Source organism: Orbicella franksi, chromosome 3, assembly GCF_964199315.1.
Source record: "Orbicella franksi chromosome 3, jaOrbFran1.1, whole genome shotgun sequence".
NCBI classification, from domain to species: Eukaryota; Metazoa; Cnidaria; class Anthozoa; order Scleractinia; family Merulinidae; genus Orbicella; species Orbicella franksi.
Genome location: NC_138147.1, coordinates 33,687,175 through 33,708,470, shown reverse-complemented (window position 1 = coordinate 33,708,470; position 21,296 = coordinate 33,687,175). Strand labels below are relative to the sequence as shown.

At 38.7% G+C, this 21,296-nt stretch overlaps 3 protein-coding genes across 4 annotated transcripts; 2 read left to right on the top strand and 1 right to left on the bottom strand.

Annotated features, from left to right (window-relative positions):
• The first annotated feature begins 6,668 nt into the window (after positions 1 to 6,668).
• Positions 6,669 to 10,411, top strand: LOC145482222 (ubiquitin carboxyl-terminal hydrolase 48-like). Its single transcript, XM_081460845.1, has 7 exons — positions 6,669 to 6,707; positions 6,883 to 6,944; positions 7,022 to 7,094; positions 8,181 to 8,306; positions 8,569 to 8,611; positions 9,511 to 9,540; positions 9,695 to 10,411. The coding sequence occupies exons 4-7, from the start codon at positions 8,184 to 8,186 to the stop codon at positions 9,718 to 9,720; spliced, it is 222 nt and encodes a 73-aa protein (XP_081316971.1). The 5' UTR covers positions 6,669 to 6,707; positions 6,883 to 6,944; positions 7,022 to 7,094; positions 8,181 to 8,183; the 3' UTR covers positions 9,721 to 10,411.
• A 124-nt stretch (positions 10,412 to 10,535) lies between these two features.
• Positions 10,536 to 17,225, bottom strand: LOC145482216 (ATP-dependent RNA helicase DDX19A-like). Its single transcript, XM_081460836.1, has 10 exons — positions 16,751 to 17,225; positions 15,018 to 15,111; positions 14,144 to 14,282; positions 13,958 to 14,050; positions 13,270 to 13,372; positions 12,929 to 13,043; positions 12,673 to 12,850; positions 12,097 to 12,334; positions 11,386 to 11,565; positions 10,536 to 11,089 (listed from the first exon to the last, which is right to left on the bottom strand). The coding sequence occupies exons 1-10, from the start codon at positions 16,808 to 16,810 to the stop codon at positions 10,856 to 10,858; spliced, it is 1,434 nt and encodes a 477-aa protein (XP_081316962.1). The 5' UTR covers positions 16,811 to 17,225; the 3' UTR covers positions 10,536 to 10,855.
• Positions 17,226 to 17,278: 53 nt separating this feature from the next.
• Positions 17,279 to 21,246, top strand: LOC145482220 (uncharacterized). 2 transcript variants are annotated; one of them, XM_081460841.1, is made up of 2 exons: positions 17,279 to 17,399; positions 17,875 to 21,246. In XM_081460841.1, exons 1-2 carry the CDS (start codon positions 17,279 to 17,281, stop codon positions 18,699 to 18,701), a joined length of 948 nt encoding a protein of 315 aa, XP_081316967.1. In that variant the 3' UTR covers positions 18,702 to 21,246. The 2 variants fall into 2 exon arrangements, with proteins under 2 accessions (XP_081316967.1, XP_081316968.1); XM_081460842.1 differs by having other exon boundaries at positions 17,314 to 17,399; positions 17,664 to 21,246.
• Positions 21,247 to 21,296: the final 50 nt, after the last annotated feature.

Here is a 21,296-nt window from a genome sequence, read left to right as displayed (position 1 = left end):
TTATTTAATTCAGGTGTGATATTCCTTTATTCTTTTATAATATCAAGCCAACTGGGAGCTGGTCACAGATGAATTTTTTTCAGGCTGTTTGGGTTTTGATTGCGATGATCAATCACGTCTTCATATCTTTCTCCGCAGTTCAACTATATGATATTTCGTATATTCGCTTGCACTCTTCACCATCTACGAGTATACTACTGTTATTGCGTGGAAGAGACGATGACACATAAGCTAACTCAACGTTGAATCTCCACCTAGTGTGCTCTCTCTCTCTCTACATCCCATAATACTCTAGACTGGTGTCCAATCCCCTAACAATTACGAACTCACAATGTGACCAACTCCCAGTTGGCTTGATAGCTCAGTTGGTAGAGCACTGCACCGGTATCTCAGAGGTCATGGGTTCGAGTCCCGTTCAGGCCTGAATTTTTTTTCAGGCCTTAATTTCACGACTGCTTAAGTTGTGTGGATGATTGTGATGATCAATCATGTCTTCATATCTTTCTCCACATTTCAGATAAATGATATTTCGTATATTCACTTGCATCAAAGGTAAACTGTCATGAAACGAGTCAGCATGGTAATAATAGGACGAACGTATGAATCGAAACACAAAAACTAAAAACACTAAAAAAATTAAACACCTGTTGCACGATGATTTCAAACAATTTCCGTTTTTGAGACAAGTCTATACTTTTACAAGATGTGAGTTTGGAATACGATATTTCGCACTGGAATAAAACGAAACAAACCATTTGTATTTCAAGGAAATATAGCTGTTTTACAAAAAATTATAAGAATAACATCGATAGTGCGAACGATAACGCAACCCGAGAATAAACAATATTCTAGGAGTTACGTCACGATTTTTAAAGTCATTTTTTAGGGTCGTAAAGAGTTGCCTTTAAATAGAATAAAACCTTAAAATGATCGTGTTCTAGGATAGAAAACACTTAAGAGGCAAGAACAAATCAAAACGGAATGAGGATCGTTAAGGATGGCAGAGACTAACAAGGACTGCAAATGACGAACTTGAAAAACTAGGCTGGTTTTTTCAAGACGCGCAAATCGTGACGTAGCTCCTTTAAAGCAAGCCATGTCCATAAGTTTTCGTACGTAAGTTTCTCATTAACTGTTACGCCAACTATAACGCTGACATCTGACACGAAACTGTAGCCGAGAATTAGCTACTGATACGAACAAAAATTTCAAAAACGAGAATGGGAGGTTCACGCAAGCTTCGAGCCAACTAACGTTCAAATATAACAACATCTGCCTGTTCATTACAATTTAAATTCGTCGTAAATTAAGTGGTTATGTGGCTTTTTAAATGACCTCTTGTCATTCTCTGTAATTAACATGTCATTGCGTCAAATTCGGGATTCTTATTTTCATTTAACATATTTTAGTCTTCCACTTTTATTTTTATTTATTATTATCTTATAAACGATTTGATTTTTTGAGGGATTTTTTTTTCGTTAAAACTTTGTTTTTTTTTCTGTGATCCGATCCGTGATCCGATCCGTGATCCGATCCGTGATCCGATCCGTGATCCGATCCGTGATCCGGTCCGTGATCCGATCCGTGATCCGGTCCGCTCCGGTCCGATCCTGGTTTTGTCGACGCCGGGCGGGTAACTCTATCTGCGTGCTAGGGTTACCCTGGCAGGTGGGTTAAGGTGGTATGGTACCCTCAATATGGACCAAAAAGTTTGTTTAAATATGGTGAAGAAAGATCAATTGTGTGCTATTGCACTCAAGAAGAGAAATTAAATTTCTAAAGTTTTACTCAAAATGGTTGCTATGGAAACCAGCCACAGCCTTTTGAAGAGTGTTTTATAGTATTGACGCCAACACTTCCTGCTCTTTTACAAAACAAGAATTGACTGTCAAATAAGCATATCGTGTAAGTTTCTGTTTTGCTCTGTGATATGTACCTAAGTTTTGACAGTTAACTCTTATTTTCAGTGCTTTTTACAGCTTTATTTGGAAATAACCTTAATTTTTTACCACACCCAGTGGACAAATCATCTCATGTCACGTGACAGACCTTAAAATGTTACGATGTTTTTGGTTTACATCATCACGACACTATTGGTCTTTGATGAGCCCAAGTTTCAGAAACTCTACTTAAAAACCTTGCAAAGTAGAAATGTTGGCGCGAAGTCAGTCGGTACAAAAGTAAACTTTTGAGAAAAATGCACTTTAAGTTTCTTACACGAAGTATTAAGCATTTAACGAGCCACAAATAGTGGGGGGGTGCAGATTGGATCTCGGGGGAGGGGGTGCAATGGTTGTTCTACTTTGTAAAAAGTTACCGCAGTTGTGGGAAATATTCCTTGTCATAAGGGAAATGAATGAGCCTGTGATGGCAATTTGAGGCAAAGCTTTTCACAAATAATTATACCAATCGAGTTGTGCATGTCTTAAAAATTTTTTCTAAATACTTTCGTTCATATAAGTTAAAAATAATCTATATTTTTGGTCACGTTCTTATAGTAAACAGTCGTTGCTATGATCGTTGCCACGTAAAAAAGCTTATACGACTGTGTACTTTCCTTAAATTTCACACTCATCTGGAAGGAAATTCGGCAAGATCGTTTCAAAATGTTTTTGACAAGTCCTCAAGGGTCTTAAGTCTTGTATTTCCAAGAAATTGAATTTTTCATGAACATCGCCATATTTTGGGGTACCATACCCCTTAAAGTAGACATTTTGAGTGTTTGTAAGGTCTTTGGGTTTGCACTAGTCTATCACAGAACAAATTGCAAATGGCAAACGCCATGCCAAATTTACCATATATTATTTTAAGTAAAACAAAGCTCTCTTGTCATTTATGACTATCACGTGATTGCTATACCGCCCCCCACTGAGTTATTGTGTAATGAATATAAAATTCTTCAATATTTCATAAGATGAAGGGAAATTTAGCCCTTTGTCTAGGAATATCATTGCTGGAGACGCTTAATGACCTTGTGAGGCAAATAAGGCACCCATTATGACCTGATTTACCATTACAGGCTCATTCATTTCCCTTATGAAAAGGAACATTTCCTACAACTACGGAAGCTTTTTACAAAATAGATGAAAAATTTGGTCAGGTTTAGGGGTACGGTTAGGGTAAGGGTTACCTCACTTAGCGTTAGGGTTAGGGCAAGGGCTAGGATTAGGGTTAGGCTTAGGCTTAGGGTTAGGCTTAGGTTTAGGGTTAGGTTTTAGGGTTAGACTTAGGCTTAGGGCTAGGGCTAGGGTTAGAGCGAGGGTTAGGTTTAGGGTCAGGTGTTAGGCTTAGGCTTAGGCTTAGGGTCAGCATATCAGTTGAGAAAGAGAAGTATATATTTGTTTTAAAGGAAAAAATAAAAGCACTTGACGTTTTTTTCGGTAAGTGGCAATAAAAAATGTTTGCTTTAGTTAAGAACTGGCAGCTAGAAGTTATTGAGGTCATTTAAGGTAACCAAACATAGGATTTTACACTTCGAGAACGAAACAGTTCTATTTGTTTATAAATTCGTTAGAAAAACTACAGGCATAAGCTGCTGGGTGCTTGAACGCCATAACAAGTCTTCATTTGACTAATAACGTGATAAATATATGAACATTTAGCCTAAAAAGCTACACCGGAAATAGCTTCACATTGTTGAGCAACACCAATAGAGTTTACGCTCCATTGCCTGGTCACATGACTAGTTATTATTTCAAAACTTTGTACCCTGTTTGAGTGGAAAAAACAACTGATAGTGAGTAAGACTAGTAATTTTTCAATTTCTTTTACAAAGAACTTTTTATAGCGTGTTTTAAATTTTGCCTATTCTGCATTAAATCCGTGCAATGTTAGGAAATAGATCACGTGACAATATTAAAGTATTCATAAAATCTTTTAAAAACGGGTTAGTTAATGTTGTATCGTATTATCAACATTTCCTTTACCTAAGCAACACGTCGACAGCAAATTGGCGTAAAAGTTCTTTTGCAAACTGGCTTATTTACAAAAATGTGTTTTGTGACGTCATGACCACGAAACGTGCCATCCGACACTGAACATCACTTTAAACCCTTGATATGATAAAATATAACTTATTCTTTCCAAAACACCTAGCACAGTAGTTTTCTTTTTTGATAAAATGGGCTTTTGGAAACATTTATGTTTTCTGCTGGGGGTCTTGGAATAGCCTCAAACACCAGTTTCTGTACGTTTGTGCAAACTTATCTGCCAGAAAGATGGTTCAGAATAAGAATTTCACTCTGTAACTGATTTTAGGTCACTGTTTAAGCACAATGAACTATAGAAACTCACATTTAAACATCCAGAAGGTGAACCAAATAAGGCAGAAAAAGTGATGATCCGGATTTCCAAGTCCAGTCCACATTCTCAACCCCTAGAATTACTATAGTCCGGTAGCGTTAATTCTAATCATCAAGCCGGCTACCTTGGTGTAAAATTTGTTCGTTACTTTGTCTTTTCCTTGTTTTCTCCATGAGCAGAAAACCCTTCTTCGGCTATTTTCAACTTTGAGAAATCTACAGAATTTCGAATTTCAGAATTTTGCTACGTCGAAAATCACCTCGCCAACGAGTTCGTGTAGCAGGGGCACCCAACGACCGTTTTCTCTCTAATGCTGTTAGATGCTGTTTTAGGCTATCTGGATTACTTTTAAAGCTCTGTAGGTTAATTTTAGGTTGCACTAAAGAAATTTTATCTGTTCGGATATTCTAGGGGAACTTGAGTATTCTCGAGTTTATTAGGGCTTTTTTGTCCATTTCCCGAAAACCTTAGGTCTTATCGCCTTTCCGAAAATGATAGCTGACCTTTTTTCGGTACTCAAAACGACATTTTCAACAGTCCGAAAACAACAGACATTAAATTTCTCATATCACGAAAGTTCGAGGTACCAATTCTCTCAAGAAAATCAGAGGGGATTAAAGGTCTTCCGAACAGATAATTTACCGAAACGATCCGTTGGGTGCCCCTGGTGTAGGTCGCTATTTTGCACTGTTTGTGATAATTATCTCAATCCCGGGGAAAGCTTTTAGACAGAGCAATCCAAGGGGTCATTCGTTTCCTCAAATATGCTATAGTCTTGACTTTGCTTGTTCTGGTTCCTGGCTAACAGCAGCCTTTATTTTCCCATACATCTTGCAATGCATTATGGGTAACTATACTGTTGTGACACGGAATGCACCTTCCCGCCAAGTCTAAAACCAGGTCAAAACATTCATACTTTCACAGGCCCGGTACCTACTACTTGTCATGTAACTCGCCAAAATACCTTTTTTTTGTGCCCTTGAAGTGACCTGCTTTTAGACCTGCTCTGTTTTGGCCTGACACAGTCGCAAATCAAGTTTCCATCTTTTAGCGCTTACCAGCACTCTTGGAATCGCCAACCGCCGCAAACATTCAGTTCTTCGAATGCTGCATGTCAAGTTACCGATCGCCAGACTTATAGTTGCCACAGGTCAGGGAACGGTCAGGGGAAAAAGATTCTTCAAGGTCAAGGAAAAGTGCGGGAATCAGTTTTATTTTGAGTCCGGGAAAATTGACATTTTGAAGAAAAGTCAGGGAACATTGAAATAATTTAACACTGCTGAGTTAATACCATCGAAGGCTGGAAGAAACATTTGGGTCATTGTGATCTCAACGATGTTTTCCCTCAATGAAGAAGGAAAATTTGTTGAAAAATTATCAATCTTAATGAACAAGTGGAAAGAACAGTTTGTATTTATTTGGTCAGGGAAATTTGATTTTTATCAGGGAAAAGTCAGGGAACTTTGAAAAGTGATTTCTAAGCGTATATCCACGTTAAATAAAGCATTCATTCATTCATGTCTGTGGCAACCATGAACTGGGAAAAGTAACGTGTGTGCCATCGTGTGAGAAAGACAGGTAAAACGATGGGAACTTTTAAGTCAGCCATTGATCCAAAAAAATAGTAACGAGGCTTCTTTTTGTTCTTGAATTTGACCGGAATAAAAAAACAGTATTTACCAACATGCGACCACTCATCGCTCACGCACGCACGCACGGTTCCTCGCACGCAAACAAGCGTGCGTGTGTGGCACTACATATATATAGGTCATCAGACAAGGTCAATTGTTTTTTGGGACTCTCGGCCAGGAAGAGGTTGAACGTGTGCGGTCTGTTAGTCAGACAATCGAAGGTTGCTTTATCGGTTCAACATGTAACCCGCAAGGAATGTCCCACAGAGTTTGTGGGGTTTATTCCCCAGAGCCTCGTGCTGGGCTGAATTTTAATATATCGAAATTGGTCTATTATCGTTATGGAACAATCTACGTGCGCAAAATAACAAAGGATCACACCGAGAAGGCATACAGCAAGCCTTGAACGATGTAAGCATTGTCTTTCTGTTTTTCTCTAGTCCTTTTTCAGCTCTTGAAATGCCTGGGTTAGAACATTACACTTTCCCTTCAAGTCAGGACAATAGTTCAATCAAACCTTGTTGGTACGCTTCGACGGCATATCAAGCGAGTTTGTTTGAACCATGGTTCCTATTTGGTGAGACGTAGTTGAGCCAAAATACCCATGGCGAGACCAAACGAGCTTGATATGCCGCCGAAGCGTACCAAAAAGGTACGTTTAGGAGTCCAAAAGTGCTATTTACAGTAGATTTAGTAATTGCCGCTGTCATTTACGCTGTTTGTCAACAGAGTACCTCGAGCAAAGATTGCTATTCGTTCGATCCAGATTTCCAGGTTGGTGTCCAACAAACTACCATGATCTTGATTACATTACCTGGTAGTTATGTGTCACAATTTTAGAGCTTAGCAACATTTTGCACTGCTAGAAGTAAAGCAGAACATTGTGAGCTTGAAAGTATCATAACCTAGGCCACCGCGCCTTCAAACATGTGCATGTCTCTATTTTCAGACACCACCGGACAATAACAAACCAAAGCTGAATCGTGATAGTCGAGCCCGTCGAAGTTCCAGGTATTTGCAGTTTTTGTTTTATTTTTTTCCCTTTGCTACTCTTTATGGGATATTCAGTATTTCTTCGCCCGTTACAGGCACCGTAAACAGCGCGGAGAAGTCTCACTGACTGTTGGATCAACCGAGACTTTAAGAGATGTTAAATTACAGGTAACAATCGTGAACTTCTGTTTTGTGGCATCGGCGTGTTATTTCTCAACAAACAATAGCAAGGCAATGTCAAACAGACAGGTGATGAGAATAAAGAAAATCATCAACTGCTCGTCCGCGGAATTTTGTGACAAAAACAAAACATAACTCAATCAGTGAGGAACATTCTTAATCTTTTTTTATTATGTGGTATAATATCTACAACCGCATAACTCCATCATGCTTGGAACATATAATCCAAAGGAAAGAGTTTAAGGATGACCTCCGTCATCAACATCGTGTTGACATACAACGTTTTGAAACTTATTATATGAAAAACTCTATTTCTCACAGAGGATCCATTGTTTAGAATATTTTAGAACCATCTGCTGCCAGCGCTAGGGACTACGCCGAGAGAGCAAAAAAGTCTCACGCCCTCAGAAACTTGAACTTTAATGAAGAGTCACCGCAAATGGGCCGTCCCCAAATTGACAGGGATTTCGTCTTTTATTAAATCTATTCATATCTTTTATTGTACATATCTTACTTTTTATTGTCTACATTCAGTTTTAATAATTTTTAATAATTTTTAATTTTTAATATTTTATTATTTTATTAACATTATTTACACGGCCCCATAAGCTATATTAGCTTTAAAACCCACCGTGTTTAAGTAAAAGATGTTGTTGATGTTGTTGTTGTTGGTGGTGTTTCTTGTATTGTCTCTCTCTCTGTTATGTCTTCTACATCTACGTCACAGTTTGCCCATCTTGATAAGTTTAGTTCGTCGTTTGTAATCCGTGTTAATCTTCTCCATCCTTAAACATCCTTTTTCCTTTATGGTTTATTGTCATCTCTGTGGTGTTTTTCTCTCTTAGTAAACTTCTATTTTCAGGTTTCCTTCAATTTAAATGTAATTTTTTGCGTGTCCAAAATAACTCAAAATACCGTGACTGAGCTCCTTTAACTGATCTTCGTGTGCACTTTACGTCGTGCGTGACATTCTGTCACGCCTGTACTCTCATCGCGCGCGTCATCGTTTTGGCTATGCGAGATAGGAAGCAGCCAAACCATCAGGATATCTTGTAACGCGCCCCTTTTTTTCAGCTGATGAAGAGTTTTTCTGTGATGCCCATGGATCAGCATCTCACGTTAAATGGCGTGCCTCTCTCAAACAATGACGCGACGCTTATAACTTTGGGAATCAAGCCAGGATCTTTATTGCTATTACAGGTTTGTCTTAAGCTAAGTAGAGGAGGAGCATTACTTCTTCGGTGACCAATACCTGTTGATGTACCCCAACAGTTTTGGAGAATGACAACTTGTCGTCAGAGCTGGCACTACAAATAAAGTATGGCAGAAAGTGGGGAGAATTCACCATAATCAAAATCACGGGTTCGGTTTAACTACGTACTCGGCTATTTACGATGTTAATTGATAAAATCTAGATCGTTCTGCTAAAGCTTTTAATTTTAAGCGTTGAACTCTGTTGCAGATTGATGAACCACAGGGAGCCATCTCACAGGACGCTCTACCAGGTAAGCAAATTTGCGCCGTGATTTTCCTTGTCGACAAACTTAATACTTCCCCATGATATTACCCTCTTACTAACCGAGCGCGAGGGCCACACTGGGGAATGTTGGCCCGAGGTCGTGGCAGTACGGACTGTGCGCAGCCAGGTCCGTACAAAAACGACCGAGGGCCAATATTCAAAAGTACGGCTCAAGCAAGCTAAGTTAGCAAGAATTTTATTATATGGCACGCGGGTCAGGCTTGTCTATTGAATTTGCCAGTTTCTCAAACCAAACAATTCACGAAACGGTCCGTATGGCAAAATCCCGACCAAGAAAGAACCAATCAGAACGCTCGAATTTGCTTAAGGACGCCTTGCCATGTAATATTCGCTCATATTTCGTTTCGTTATTCATTTCTTTAATCATCCTTAGAACTGTTTTCTATCTGAAACTAGATTGCAACTCGCACTCTTTTCCTCTGCGAACGGAAGTTGCCACGTCAGTTCATTCGCCGTCGGAAAATATTCCGAGATCGAAAATGAAAATCAGGTTTACGACTGTTATCTAATGGCGGAACATGCACTGCTATTGGCTAACTTTTGTAACAATACCGGAGTAGTTTTCAATTTTTTGTCCAATCAAAACATAGTAACAGCGTACCTCCAAAATTGTCTCGCCAGTTTTTATTACTTCATCTCGCTAATCAGAAAAACCTTCTAGCTCCGCCAAGTGTTGTAAATACCCCGATCAAATAATCGTGTCCCGGTTTCCGTCAGTCACTTTCGTGAAGTATTCGGAAACCGAGTGGACTAAGTACACGAAAGAAAAAAGCACTCGATTCAGTGCAGGCTACATTAACAGCTCAACTTTCTTAGGAGGTTTATCCTACATCATAACTTTTTTGCTTTTCTTCCTTTTAACAGTCAGCAATGCCCCTGAAGAAGGTTTCAAAGGTATGCTCCGATGAGATGCAAATTTTCCAAATCTGTGTTGACAGTATTTAACTACGTCTTAGTTTTGCACATAGTATGTTTTGCAGCAACATTTTGTATTTTTTTAATCGGGACTTTAACCTAATGAAATCACCATTTGAATTTTGATTTTCAGGGACTGGTTTACTTGGTCACTCGTAGAAGATACAAATGATCACAACTGGCTAGAACACAACGATAATTGGGTGCAAAGCCGGCTCAGTTATGAGAAACAGAGCAAAATTATTCGTTGAATTTCAAAAAAAAAACACGTCTTTTAAAATGTCTTTTATGCTAACGGGGCTTAATTGCCTCCTGAGTTAACCAATCGGAATACACCTTGGCTCTTAGAGTAAAACTTGACTAGGCATCACTAGTGACCCAGAAACAACGAACTTAATGCCGTCACGCAATCACGTAGTCCATATTAGGGAAAACGCGTTGTGTAACGACTCTTGGAGACTGGCGCCAAGTTCACATGTAAAGTTAAGACACGGGTACAAGCAGCACGTCGCACGGAATCATTCATGGTTTTTTTGTTAAAAATGAACTCTAAATGTGTACAGTAATAATTTATCATGTGAAATAGAGAACAAAAGTTTAGTTCACCAATGTATACAGTGAAAAAATAAAGTATTTCAAACTGTTGATCAAAGACTTTAGGGTTGAACGCTATATGGAACGGGGGATTCCGGGACATCTAGTAATATAGTGGAGCAGTACTCCAGGAAGCCGGTCGGAGATAATGTGCAAGAAATTCCCAGAGTATATTAGCCTGCGTTGCAGACGGAAATTTCCCTGTAAATAACCCGCGGTAACCCACGTTAGACAGCGTCTGCGACGCAAGCTAAGAGTACACGAGAACCAGAAAGGAGGGGAAGATCACAGCGTGCATAGGGTGGATAATAAACATTGTGAAATCTGGTTTTAACAACCAAGGACACCACGTTGATCGCGAAGATAACGGGCTACAGTCATAAATACTGATGCTTCTTCATCGTTTTATTCCTGGAACAAAATGAACTATCAGTGAACGAAACTCAAATAGTAACAAATGACAAGCATGCATTCAAAATCGCCGCAAGAAAAATTTCAAAGCAGCCTAATGAACGATTGCTCAATTAAGAATTAACCTAAACAAATTTAATTCAACTTCTGTCGAGTTTGAGATCGAAATAACAGAGAGATGGATAGATGGATCTTTCTAGTCACATGATGTACTAGACCTTAACATTCTAAAGTTTTAAAATACGTTCGATGTCTTGTAGCTGAAATACCACTTGAAATAGTGACCATATTACGTTAGTCTCTCCAATGCGTCAACATCATTGGTCTCCAAAAGTAATATTTTCTTTCCAAAGTGTTCTTCGATTTTCTTCATGATCGCCATCGACCGCTGACCATCAATAAAGTTCACTGCAATGCCACTCTTGCCAAACCTGCCAGTCCGGCCAATCCTGTGCAGGTATGTTTCGAAATCCGGTTTGCCTGTGGGCTCAACGGGCATGTCGTAGTTTATCACAACTGTTACCTGCAATAAGCAACCATATGGCTATCACTGTCACCTAAATCAATATCTAATTGATCATTACGCAAAGCAAGAAGATGCCTTTTCTACGCGCTCCACTCTTCCCAACAACCCTGAGTTGCAACCTGAAAAGCTCCTCGCATTTTTAGCTCTACAGACTATCTCTGATTGGTTGTTGCTGGTAACATCCCATCCAGCTAAGCCACTAGACTTGAGTTTTTCAATCATGCATCACCCGAAGCAGAGAATCGGCAACCAAGCTATCGTCTGATCACATTTCACGTGCGCAATTTTCATACCTGCTCGACATCTATGCCTCTGGCACAGACATTAGTTGTGATGAGTAGCTTCTCTTTGCCGTCACGGAATCTGTTGAGCACTGCTATACGCTGCTCCACTGTAATCTCGCCTGATAAGAGCGCCACTGCGTGTCCATCTTCTGTCATTTTCTGTGCCAGCCACGAGACTGCCTTACGAGTCTGAAATAACAGAAATACAACTCTTATGCGCAAAAACAAACGAAATAAAGTCATGAAATCTCAGCTGTGGTGGGAACAATGGTCAGGATCACCCTATACCCAATTCTTTAATGAATGTTATTCTCAAATTTAAGTTGGGTTGTACCCCTAAGAATAAAAAATATTACAATATTTAGAGAGGAAGCCGCATCAGCTTTAGTTTGTTTTCATGCAGGTCCTCTATCCTGGCTGAATTAGAATTTCGATTGTTGGTTTTTGTGGAGGGAGGAAAACCAGAGAACGCAGAGAAAAACCATTGGAGCAAGGCGAGAACCAACGGCAAACTCAACCCACATATGGCACCAGGCCGGAATCAAACCCGGGCCACATTGGTGGGAGGCGAGCGCTCTCACCACTGTGCCATCCCTGCTTCCGCATGGATTCCAAAAACCTGACTCACTGTAAGGTAAAGGAAAACGACTCAGCCCTGGTTTGACAAACTTAAGTAGTACCGAAACTAATGGCCTTTTACAACAAGAAAGATGTTCTTACATGACAAAATACAATGCACTGTCCTATAGACACAACTCCATACATGTTGGAGAGGGCCTGGAACTTGTCTTCTTTATCACGACACACCACGTAAAACTGTTTGATGTTATCCAGGCTCTCCTCTTCCCGGCGAAGTCGAATGATGAGTGGATCAGGCACGACTGATTTTGCAAACTTCATCACCTCTTCATCATAAGTTGCAGAGAACAGCAGCATTTGACAATCTTTTGGTAATGTCCTGTGTGGAAAAGAAGCAGGAGAACAAAACTTTCATGTGCAATTTGTCTATGATCATTGGCATAAGTACTCAGGAAACAAGAAAGAGTGAATGAGTGAAACAAACATGGCAATATTACATCTCCAGGTTGTTATTTACAAATTCTGATCATGAAATACCAGACAGAACTTGAATTATCCAGACAGGAAAATTTGTTTCCAGATGTAAATTTTGAATTCCAAATTTTGCAAAAATTTTTTTCCTGAGAAGCACAAAGAAGTGGCAATTCCTGAAAATAAACTCCTACGAAAATTTGCTGCCAAATGATAGATCTAACTCTGAAACAATAGTTTACTGACTTGTGTATCCTTATAGATTGATCTTGATGTCCTTGTAAAGCAATCATGACATCGGCTTCATCCAATACAAACATCTTGATTTTCTTTGAATCAATAACTTTGTGTCGTAAAATCCAGTCAAGCAGGGTTCCGGGTGTGCCAAATAATATATGATCTGTCACTCTCTGGCCTTTTGACACTAAAGAGAAACAAAATTTATAATAAATTACATTAGAAGGAAGATCAGCTTTTGAGACGACTGCACGAAGTTTCTTACCTTTTTCTCCCCTCACTGCATAACCGATCTTAACCTCAGGACAAAACTTCCCCATCTTTTCTGCCACCTGGCCTGTCTGCAATGCCAGCTCATATGTTGGCGAAAGGCAGATCACCTTATAAAGAAACAACAACAACAAAAAGAATCAAGAAACTGTTTCAAGCACATATAAACAGCAACAACGACAAATAATAATAGTAAAGTTTCTGTTGACATTCAAGTGTGCATAAAACAACTCTTAGATGACCCTCCCTTACCTTCTTGGCTACTTAATGTTTATGTTTATTTATTGCGCCAGTAATTATGGTATTATTATCATAAAAATAATTTTGGAATTTTACCTGTGTGAAGTGTTTTGTTGCATCTACTCTGCTAAGCATGGACAGTACAAATGCTGCTGTTTTTCCTGTTCCAGACTGAGATTGTGCTATCATGTTATTGGGTCTAAACATCGATTGAAAACAAAACATGAGTTTTTTGCCTTTTGTGCCACACTTGATACAACTACATGTTACAGTGGTATTATATTAGATCTTGGAGTCACATAGCTGGGCAGATATAGCAGCTGATGGCAGCAGATGTGCTCCTAAGAAAACTCAAGGCAGGAGAGGAAAAGATTAAGAACCTGGCCAAAAAAAGAGGGCCAGACTAAAGGCCATTGGGTTGTCCTGTGGAGATAATCTTGATACCATCCACACCTCTCACTTGATGCAGTAGACTGCCACCCCAGAATCGGACTGACCAGCTATGGCCAGCGCTGTTCCAGATGTGACACCACCACAGCAGCAAACCATAAAACACTAGGGCACATAATCCATTGTCAACACCAACTGATGGAGGCCAATGATGAGTACATGCAGGACATTCATTTGTGTGAAAAGAAGAGCTCAAGCAGAGCTTTATAAATCACTTTATGCATATTTCTTTCTGAATGTCTTTGAAATGAAATTAAAGTTTGACTGTCACAATAACTGTCCCAAATTTCAAGTAAATTATTGACACTTAACATCATTTTAACACCATACTCACGGGTCTGCTAAAAGCATCGGCAAGGCTGTTTCTTGAATTTTGGATGGTTTGTTGAAGCCCATATCATATACACCACGGCGAAGCTGCTCTGACCTAAAAATTAAAATACATGTATAATAAAACAAGAAATCAACATTGGTATAAAATTACAAGGCAAACAAAGCATATAATAGTAGGAGTACTTACAGAGGCAATTCTTCAAATGATTTGACCGAGTGAAGAGGTGAACTAGGATCATTTCGCTGCACTTCAACTTGATTCTGGTTCTGGACAAGTTTGCTCCTTAAAACTTTGCTCAAAAATGATGACTCGGCAGCAACAGCAGCTGAGTTGTGTTATGGACATGAGAGAGATGTCACTATTAATATAACTGTGCCTACAATGTATAGTACCACCTAAGCCACTACTTAAATATGCATCACTGATGTGGTATTACAATAACTTGTTTTCTGGATAAGTCACATTTAGGTGTACTTCATTCACATACCTGCCTAAAACAAACATTAATGGTTCCAATTTCCAGATACAAGGACAATAAGTTTAAAGGCAAGGTGTCCATAAGGAATTCCAACAAGTTAATAGATATGAACATCACTAAATCGTCAGGGCTGGGTTGTTCAAAGCCCGATTAAGCTAACCCAGGATTAGCGAGAATTTTGATTTCAATTTTGTAACTTTTGGGTGCTGTTTTCTACTTACACTGTTTGTCATTCAGGTTTGAGTTTGCAAGTCTCAAACTACACAAAACACGAGCAATGAGAAACATTTTTATACAAGAAAAACGGATACTTTGATTAACTTTTAATCCTGGGTTAGCATTAACAGGCTTTTGAACAACCTGGCCCAGAGGTCTTATTAACTTTCCAGGTCAGGTAGCTAACTTTGTGAGTTCCCTTATTTCAACCTTGAAAAAGGTGACTGGAAATTCTGAGATGGAAGGGGGATTTCAAAAGACAAAGTAGCAAACTATAAATCAAATTTAAACAAGACTTTCAGAGTGATATTTGTAAGTGGGATTCAACTCAAAATTGATAATGAAATAAACTGGGATCATACAAACCATCATCGTCTTCTTGCCCTTTAGCTGCTGGCTTTTCTTCAGAAGGTGAAGTCCCAGTTGGAGGTTTACTGTTATCTATTTTCAGCTGATTGACCTAATAAAAGAAAATTTTATAACTAAATGTCCTTGGCTAGCAAACTCTTGTTTTGATTGGCTTCAAGAATGCATTCAATTGAACAACATGAGATGCTAGAACCAATCTGGCATCAGGCAACAGATATGGTAGAACTCTTTTCCTCTACCCACTTCTCCCCCCCCCCCCCCCCCACTAATTCCCCTTGTCAGCTTACTTTGCCTTAAAGCGTAAAACTCACTGCTTCACAACTTACATCGTACACAAAACCCAAACAAGATAGCCAACAGATGCTAATGGGTCTAATGAGTGAACATGCAGGAGCTCCCGAGAAAATACTTTTCCCAGTTGAAATGGAAATGTTTGTGTGAAATTTCTCAGTCTATTTCAATATTTCTCTGAACAAAGGTTTCCTTCAAGGATAGAATAATGCTGAAATTTTACAACCTGCGTTATTTTCATTTAGAAAATAGCCCAAAGAAAATGCGCATGCTCAATGGCTTAAAATTGTGTTTCTGTAACTCAACAGAAACACAAAACTAGCCCGAGATGTTGGTGTAAATGATGGTGCAAGCAAAGAGAATTAACATTTTGACCAAACTAAACAAGTTGTTTTCCTGCTATTGTCGCAAAAATTTCTAAAAGAAATAGAAAATATGTGCTCTGTGTTTCTATCAAGGTTTAGGATAAATCTACTAGTGTTCTATCACAAATGCTGTTCACTGTTTGGCCATGCTACTCACTATCTATTCTGTTGTAAATAGTGAGTAGCCTAGCAGTGTGTGCTGTTTGACGAACTGGCAGCCGCTTCTTTGCATTTTCAAAGTGTCTGTAAAGAGGATTCAGTAGATAAAGTTTTGAACCACTGGTAGATTTATACAAAAACCATTAGATTATTCGCTCCAATTTCTATGCGTAACTATCAAGGGATAGAAATCTCGAGCTCATGATCTAATCGTTTACTAGAAACACTTGTGGAAGTTTGGGAAAACTCAAAAAAAGCTGTGGAAACACTTGCCTGTTGTCTCGTGTTCCCACAGTGTCAGCTCGTGTTCCCACAGCATATCTTGTTTTCCCAAACTTCCACTAGTGTTTCTATAACTTGACAGAAACACAGTACATGTTTTTTTTTATTTCTTAACTGAAATCCAGAATTTAAAGGCAAATAATGTCAACTTAGGAGGACCTTCCAGAACTCCTGTTGTCATGGGTGAAAAGATTTCCTGGGTGATAACATATTTGTAAGTAAAATAACGTAAGTTAAAATAAATACAAGGCTGTCCATTTACAAGCACTGTTAAAGTTTTTTATCCAGGAGGGAAGACTCATTAATGTTTAAGTTCAGATCTTGAAACCTGAGTACGTCGATGGGCATGTGAAAGCCACAAGTCATTCTAGCATGAGCTGTGTAAACATTAGCCAGTGAGAGAGATATCACAAGCTATCACAGCCGCACATAGGCTACAATGTATGTGAGTACACATAAGTTCCATTTACTGATTCAATGTCACTTGATGGGCGAACGTTCTGCACTTAATTAAACGACAATTTCCAATGCTGCAATCAGGGGAGAAAATCAACAGCAATCAGTGGGTCACCGGCAAAACTGAGAACTTTCGCACGTGTTCTCGAGATGTGAAATACTTGGCATATCACTTACTTGACCAGTTATCTGTCGCTCCTGCTCATCCACTTCGGCCGCCCAGTCTTCATCGGCCATAACTGAGTATTAATGCAATCTCTCTAACAAGGAAAGCCAGAAATATATGACAATGTACTTTCTCTTTTAGCTCAAAGTGTAGTAGTCAAAGAAAATGTCCAGACAACAGCCAACTTGTTTCCGGTGGATGTGAGAGGAGATTGGGAACGAGCGATACATTCGATACGAAGTCGAGAGTTTCCGAACTCTTCCGAGTGTCGTCGGTGAAAACTAACTATGGTGAAAACGGCAAGGAAAAGGAGCATCGTTTCAGTCGTTTACCGTCATGGTTCAAAATAAGGTTAAATTTGCCTCGCCTGTCGATAGATTAAGACGCTCAGTTGAATAGTTTTAGCGCTATGGAAATTTGATACTGTAAGAATTTGCCGAAGGTAGGTCCGTCCTAAGATCGTGATCGGTCGATAAGGTTTCGGAAATTCTCGGAAGTTGCTTAGCAAAAGCTGTAACAAGAATGGCGGAGAATTGACTATGCATTCTGCAAACGCAGATGGACTAACAGAAAGAACAAGGGAAAAAAACAGAGATTTGATTCACGACTCAATGATTGCTAGAACGCCAGTTTCGTCTGGAGCGAGACGTTTCAGCGAAGGTATGTGTTACATGAATGTCGAAATCCTCTGGGTCGCCGTTCGGCCTTTCATGATCATGAGAGACCAGTTTGTATAACAAACGGGAGTAAACTATAAGCTTAAGTGCAAACTGTAAAACTTGGAATATTACATTTTGAACTCTCTTTAAAGAAATCACTGCAATTATAAACTTAAATATTTCTTAGTATGATCAGGTATGATCTGTCATAATGAAAACAAATATAAACTTATATAAGCTTACTCCATGTAGTAGTACTTTGTAGATTGATAGCAAGATAACATGAAAAATATGCTGCGAAATTTCACCTACCACTTCCATACAGTCCAGTACGTTCCATACAGTCTGTTAGAAATATTTGTTTCATGATAGATAAACATCAGAGAACTGTGTTCCAAAAGTATATTTGCACTCTGCATGTGCAGTGGCAAAATTTAATATTCAATTTGATTGTCTTTTTGCTTGTTTTCATGCAGGAAAGTTTGGAGGACAACCACAATCACATCATGGTGAAAGACCAATGAGTGGCAGGTCGCTAGACAGCCCAGTACCCCCAAATAATACAGCACAGACATCCCAACATAGGCCTCATTCAAATCAAAGACCATTTCAAGATGGAAGCCATCTGTTACGACGTCATACCACAGAGGACCTTATCTCTTCTAATGAACACAAATTTTCAGGAAGTAATGCTTCATTTGTTCCTAGACCTCCATCACGGCACTTTGCAGGTATAGAAGGTCGTCCAAAATCAGCCAGGGGTCGTGTACGTCCGACGTCCCAGCCTGGGAGAGAGACTAAAGCTTCAAGAGAAAATCTGCAGCGTGTTGGGGAACAAGTTCCTTTCCCACCTCTAAAATCACAATCATCATTCTCAAAGTACAAGCCACTTCCTTCTATTGGTACAGGACTTGTTGTTGAACCTGATGGGGACCATCCTTCTCACCATTCTGGTGTAAAAAGCAAACATGATAATGACAATGACAATCTTATGTTGCTACAAAAGACAGCTGATCTGTCATTACATTATACACTTCCTGATGAACCAAAAGATACAGAGCCACAAAGGATACATCTTGCTATCAGACTTTTAGATGGATCTCGTCATGAAAGATGGTTTAGACACACTGACACACTAGGAACGGTGCTGGCTTTTGCTGAGTCAGCAAGTAAAAATAAACTTCCTCCTTGCCAGTTCTGCACCAATGAAGTGCCAAGACGGGTTTTTGACAATTTTTCTGAAAGCCTGATACAAGCTGGTATAACCTCAAGGACAGTTCTGTATCTTGAAGACATAGTGTAGCTTCAGTTGTCAATAAGATATACCGTGTTGTACTTCCCTAATCCAGTGCCGTCTATATGATGTGGACTGCCAGTCATTAAGTCCCAGTCAATTTTCCACCCTCTTAATCTGTTGGCAGACAACTTTTACAACTTGCCATCTGGTTGTAGCCCCCATGCAGATGCTCAGAGCATCTGCATGGGAGGCTAATCTGCTCATGGATCAAATGATATTAATATGTCTGTTCCTGGAAGTCTCATATATATACACATTACAAAATAACGAACTGTCTGTATTTCAAATAAAAATGGTATATAATATGTTGATAATTAAGCAGATGTACAACTACTAAGTTATACAAATATTATACTAAGGGACTAAAGTATATTTAAAGTGTGTGATAGAAATTATTTGTGCAGCTCTCAGACTGCAAAATGTACAGGGGTGACAAAATAAACTATTTACCATACTCAATGCATAGTTCATACCAGATATGTACTGTATGCGCTGCTGCAATGTACTTAACTTAACACTTAAACTAAATTAAAAGAATATTTTGAACAAATGTAAACTGTTAATTAATTATTAGGTTTGATAATTTTTAGATTCTAGGGGTGCAAAGTAACGGGCTTTGACATTCATAACACTTTGAAATAATGTCGTTTGTTTGTTGCTTTTAATTATTGCTATTTATTGCTCACAAATAATAAAGAAGAAAGAACCTGTCTATCAGAAGCCGTGATATATTAGGGAGAACTCTGATATTTGCATGACCAGTGTTTCCTGTTATGGGATTTTTTCCAGGGGGGGGGGGGAAATCCCATATAAACAGGATGGGGGTGCCGGTTGGAAATATTGAAAAGAACCCCTAAGAGAATACCAAGATCCTGTTATTTGGGCATGGCTTCAAAATTTTTTCACCACTAAGAGGTACTAATTCTAAAACAATGCATTTGCTGAATGTACTCTTTTACTGATGAGTTGTGAATTCATGGTGTAAATGAGACAAAATTATAAATCAGTTCCTTTTTATATTGAAGTAGTCTTCCTGGTGGGAATTCCATTCTGATTTCTTTTGTTTCCCTGACACTACTATGATCAAATTTTTACTCCTTGATTTTTTTAGGTTAATCACATATAATTCTACAAAAGTTTAAAGATGCCGTTTACCATTTACAAATATCTGCATTGGTTCCGGAGATATTTAAGTTTAAAAAAATGAGTAAAATATGCAAATGAGATGACTATGATGTCATACACCCAACCAAATATTACATCAAGTATATAAATAGCGCTATCTTGGTCACTTTGCAGCAGAAACCATTGAAAGTTGGTAGCCTAATAGTTCTAAATGCAACACACCTACAGCTATAATCATTTCCGTTCCCATGGCAACCTGCTCTTTTCCAGTCCTCTCTAGCCTGATTTCAATATTTTAGTAATTTTAAGCTTGGAAAACATTAAACAAGGCAATGAACTCAACCTAACGTATTTCTATGCTTGCTGGATTTATGCAGATGAGGCACCATTGGTAAATATCAAGATAGAATGCTAAAAGTGGTCAGGAAAGCCTCTAATATCGTGGAGGTCTGGAACCCAGTATGTTGCCATGGTAACCAAATTGTTAAGCTCATATTGTGGAGCACCTCTAGAAGAATCTTACTGTGAAAAATCAAACATTTCTGATACAAATTGACTGAGATATCCTTGTTTATCATATTTGATCGAAATTCTGTCAAGTATATGACGTCATCACTTGGCTAACTTGCATATTTTAAAAACTTGATTATCTCTGGAACGAAAAGAGATATTTGAAAACAGTAAACAGCATTTTTACTCCTGTACAGACTACTTGTTTATGCCTTAAAATGGTTCAGATTTGACGGATGCGATTTTCATCATAGTAGCACTTTAAGGACCCAGAGCCTGAAGGTATGTAGTTTTATCTATCATTTCTTGGTACAAATGTGATCACAATTGTCATGGTAAGATTGTACATTAAAAGTTTGAACCAATATCTTTGATTATTGACTATTTCTGAAAAATATATAGTTAATTAATTTTTCAGTCAGGTCTGAAAGCCCGAACACCGGCTGGTAATTGAGTCTAGTCTGAAATAAAGTATCAAAAATCACACATCTTGGTCTGAAACTGGGTATGGGTTTTAGAAACAGGCTAGTACAAAACCCAACAAAAATATCAGGAGGTAACATAGCTGAAAGACAAGGAACCTATTCCTAGACCACTGTAAACTGCACATGCTACAAATAGTTAAGAAAATCCTGAGAAATTCCTCAAATATGTAGTAAAACTCCGTATGGTCTTCCAGGTTCGTTAAGAAAACACTTTAGAACCCTTCCCCTCTCAGGCCTCCCAGAAAAAAATAAATTAAAATACCTGAAATGGCCGAAGAATAAGAGTTTACACCCAACGCTGTTTAATTAAACGTTTGTTCATTGCTCTAATGCATTTTGCTGTTGTCGTTTATAATTATTTCTATTTTCCTTCTTTTTTGACTTTTCTAGACAATAGCGCAAAAAAATTTCAATATTACGCAGGGACAAGTCTGGGCTTGCTCATCCTTCACCGTCACTTTCATTGGACAAGCTTTTCTTT

Coding starts and splice junctions, on each gene's coding strand:
- LOC145482216 (XM_081460836.1), bottom strand. CDS start 16,810: ATGGCCGATGAAGACTGGGCGGCCGAAGTGGATGAGCAGGAGCGACAG. Junction 15,112..16,750: donor AGCGACAGATAACTGGTCAA/GTAAGTGATATG, acceptor TTCTTTTATTAG/GTCAATCAGCTGAAAATAGA. Junction 14,051..14,143: donor TCATTTGAAGAATTGCCTCT/GTAAGTACTCCT, acceptor TTTAATTTTTAG/GTCAGAGCAGCTTCGCCGTG.
- LOC145482220 (XM_081460841.1), top strand. CDS start 17,279: ATGCATTCTGCAAACGCAGATGGACTAACAGAAAGAACAAGGGAAAAA. Junction 17,400..17,874: donor AGCGAGACGTTTCAGCGAAG/GTATGTGTTACA, acceptor GTTTTCATGCAG/GAAAGTTTGGAGGACAACCA.
- LOC145482222 (XM_081460845.1), top strand. CDS start 8,184: ATGAAGAGTTTTTCTGTGATGCCCATGGATCAGCATCTCACGTTAAAT. Junction 8,307..8,568: donor GATCTTTATTGCTATTACAG/GTTTGTCTTAAG, acceptor ACTCTGTTGCAG/ATTGATGAACCACAGGGAGC. Junction 8,612..9,510: donor CTCACAGGACGCTCTACCAG/GTAAGCAAATTT, acceptor TCCTTTTAACAG/TCAGCAATGCCCCTGAAGAA.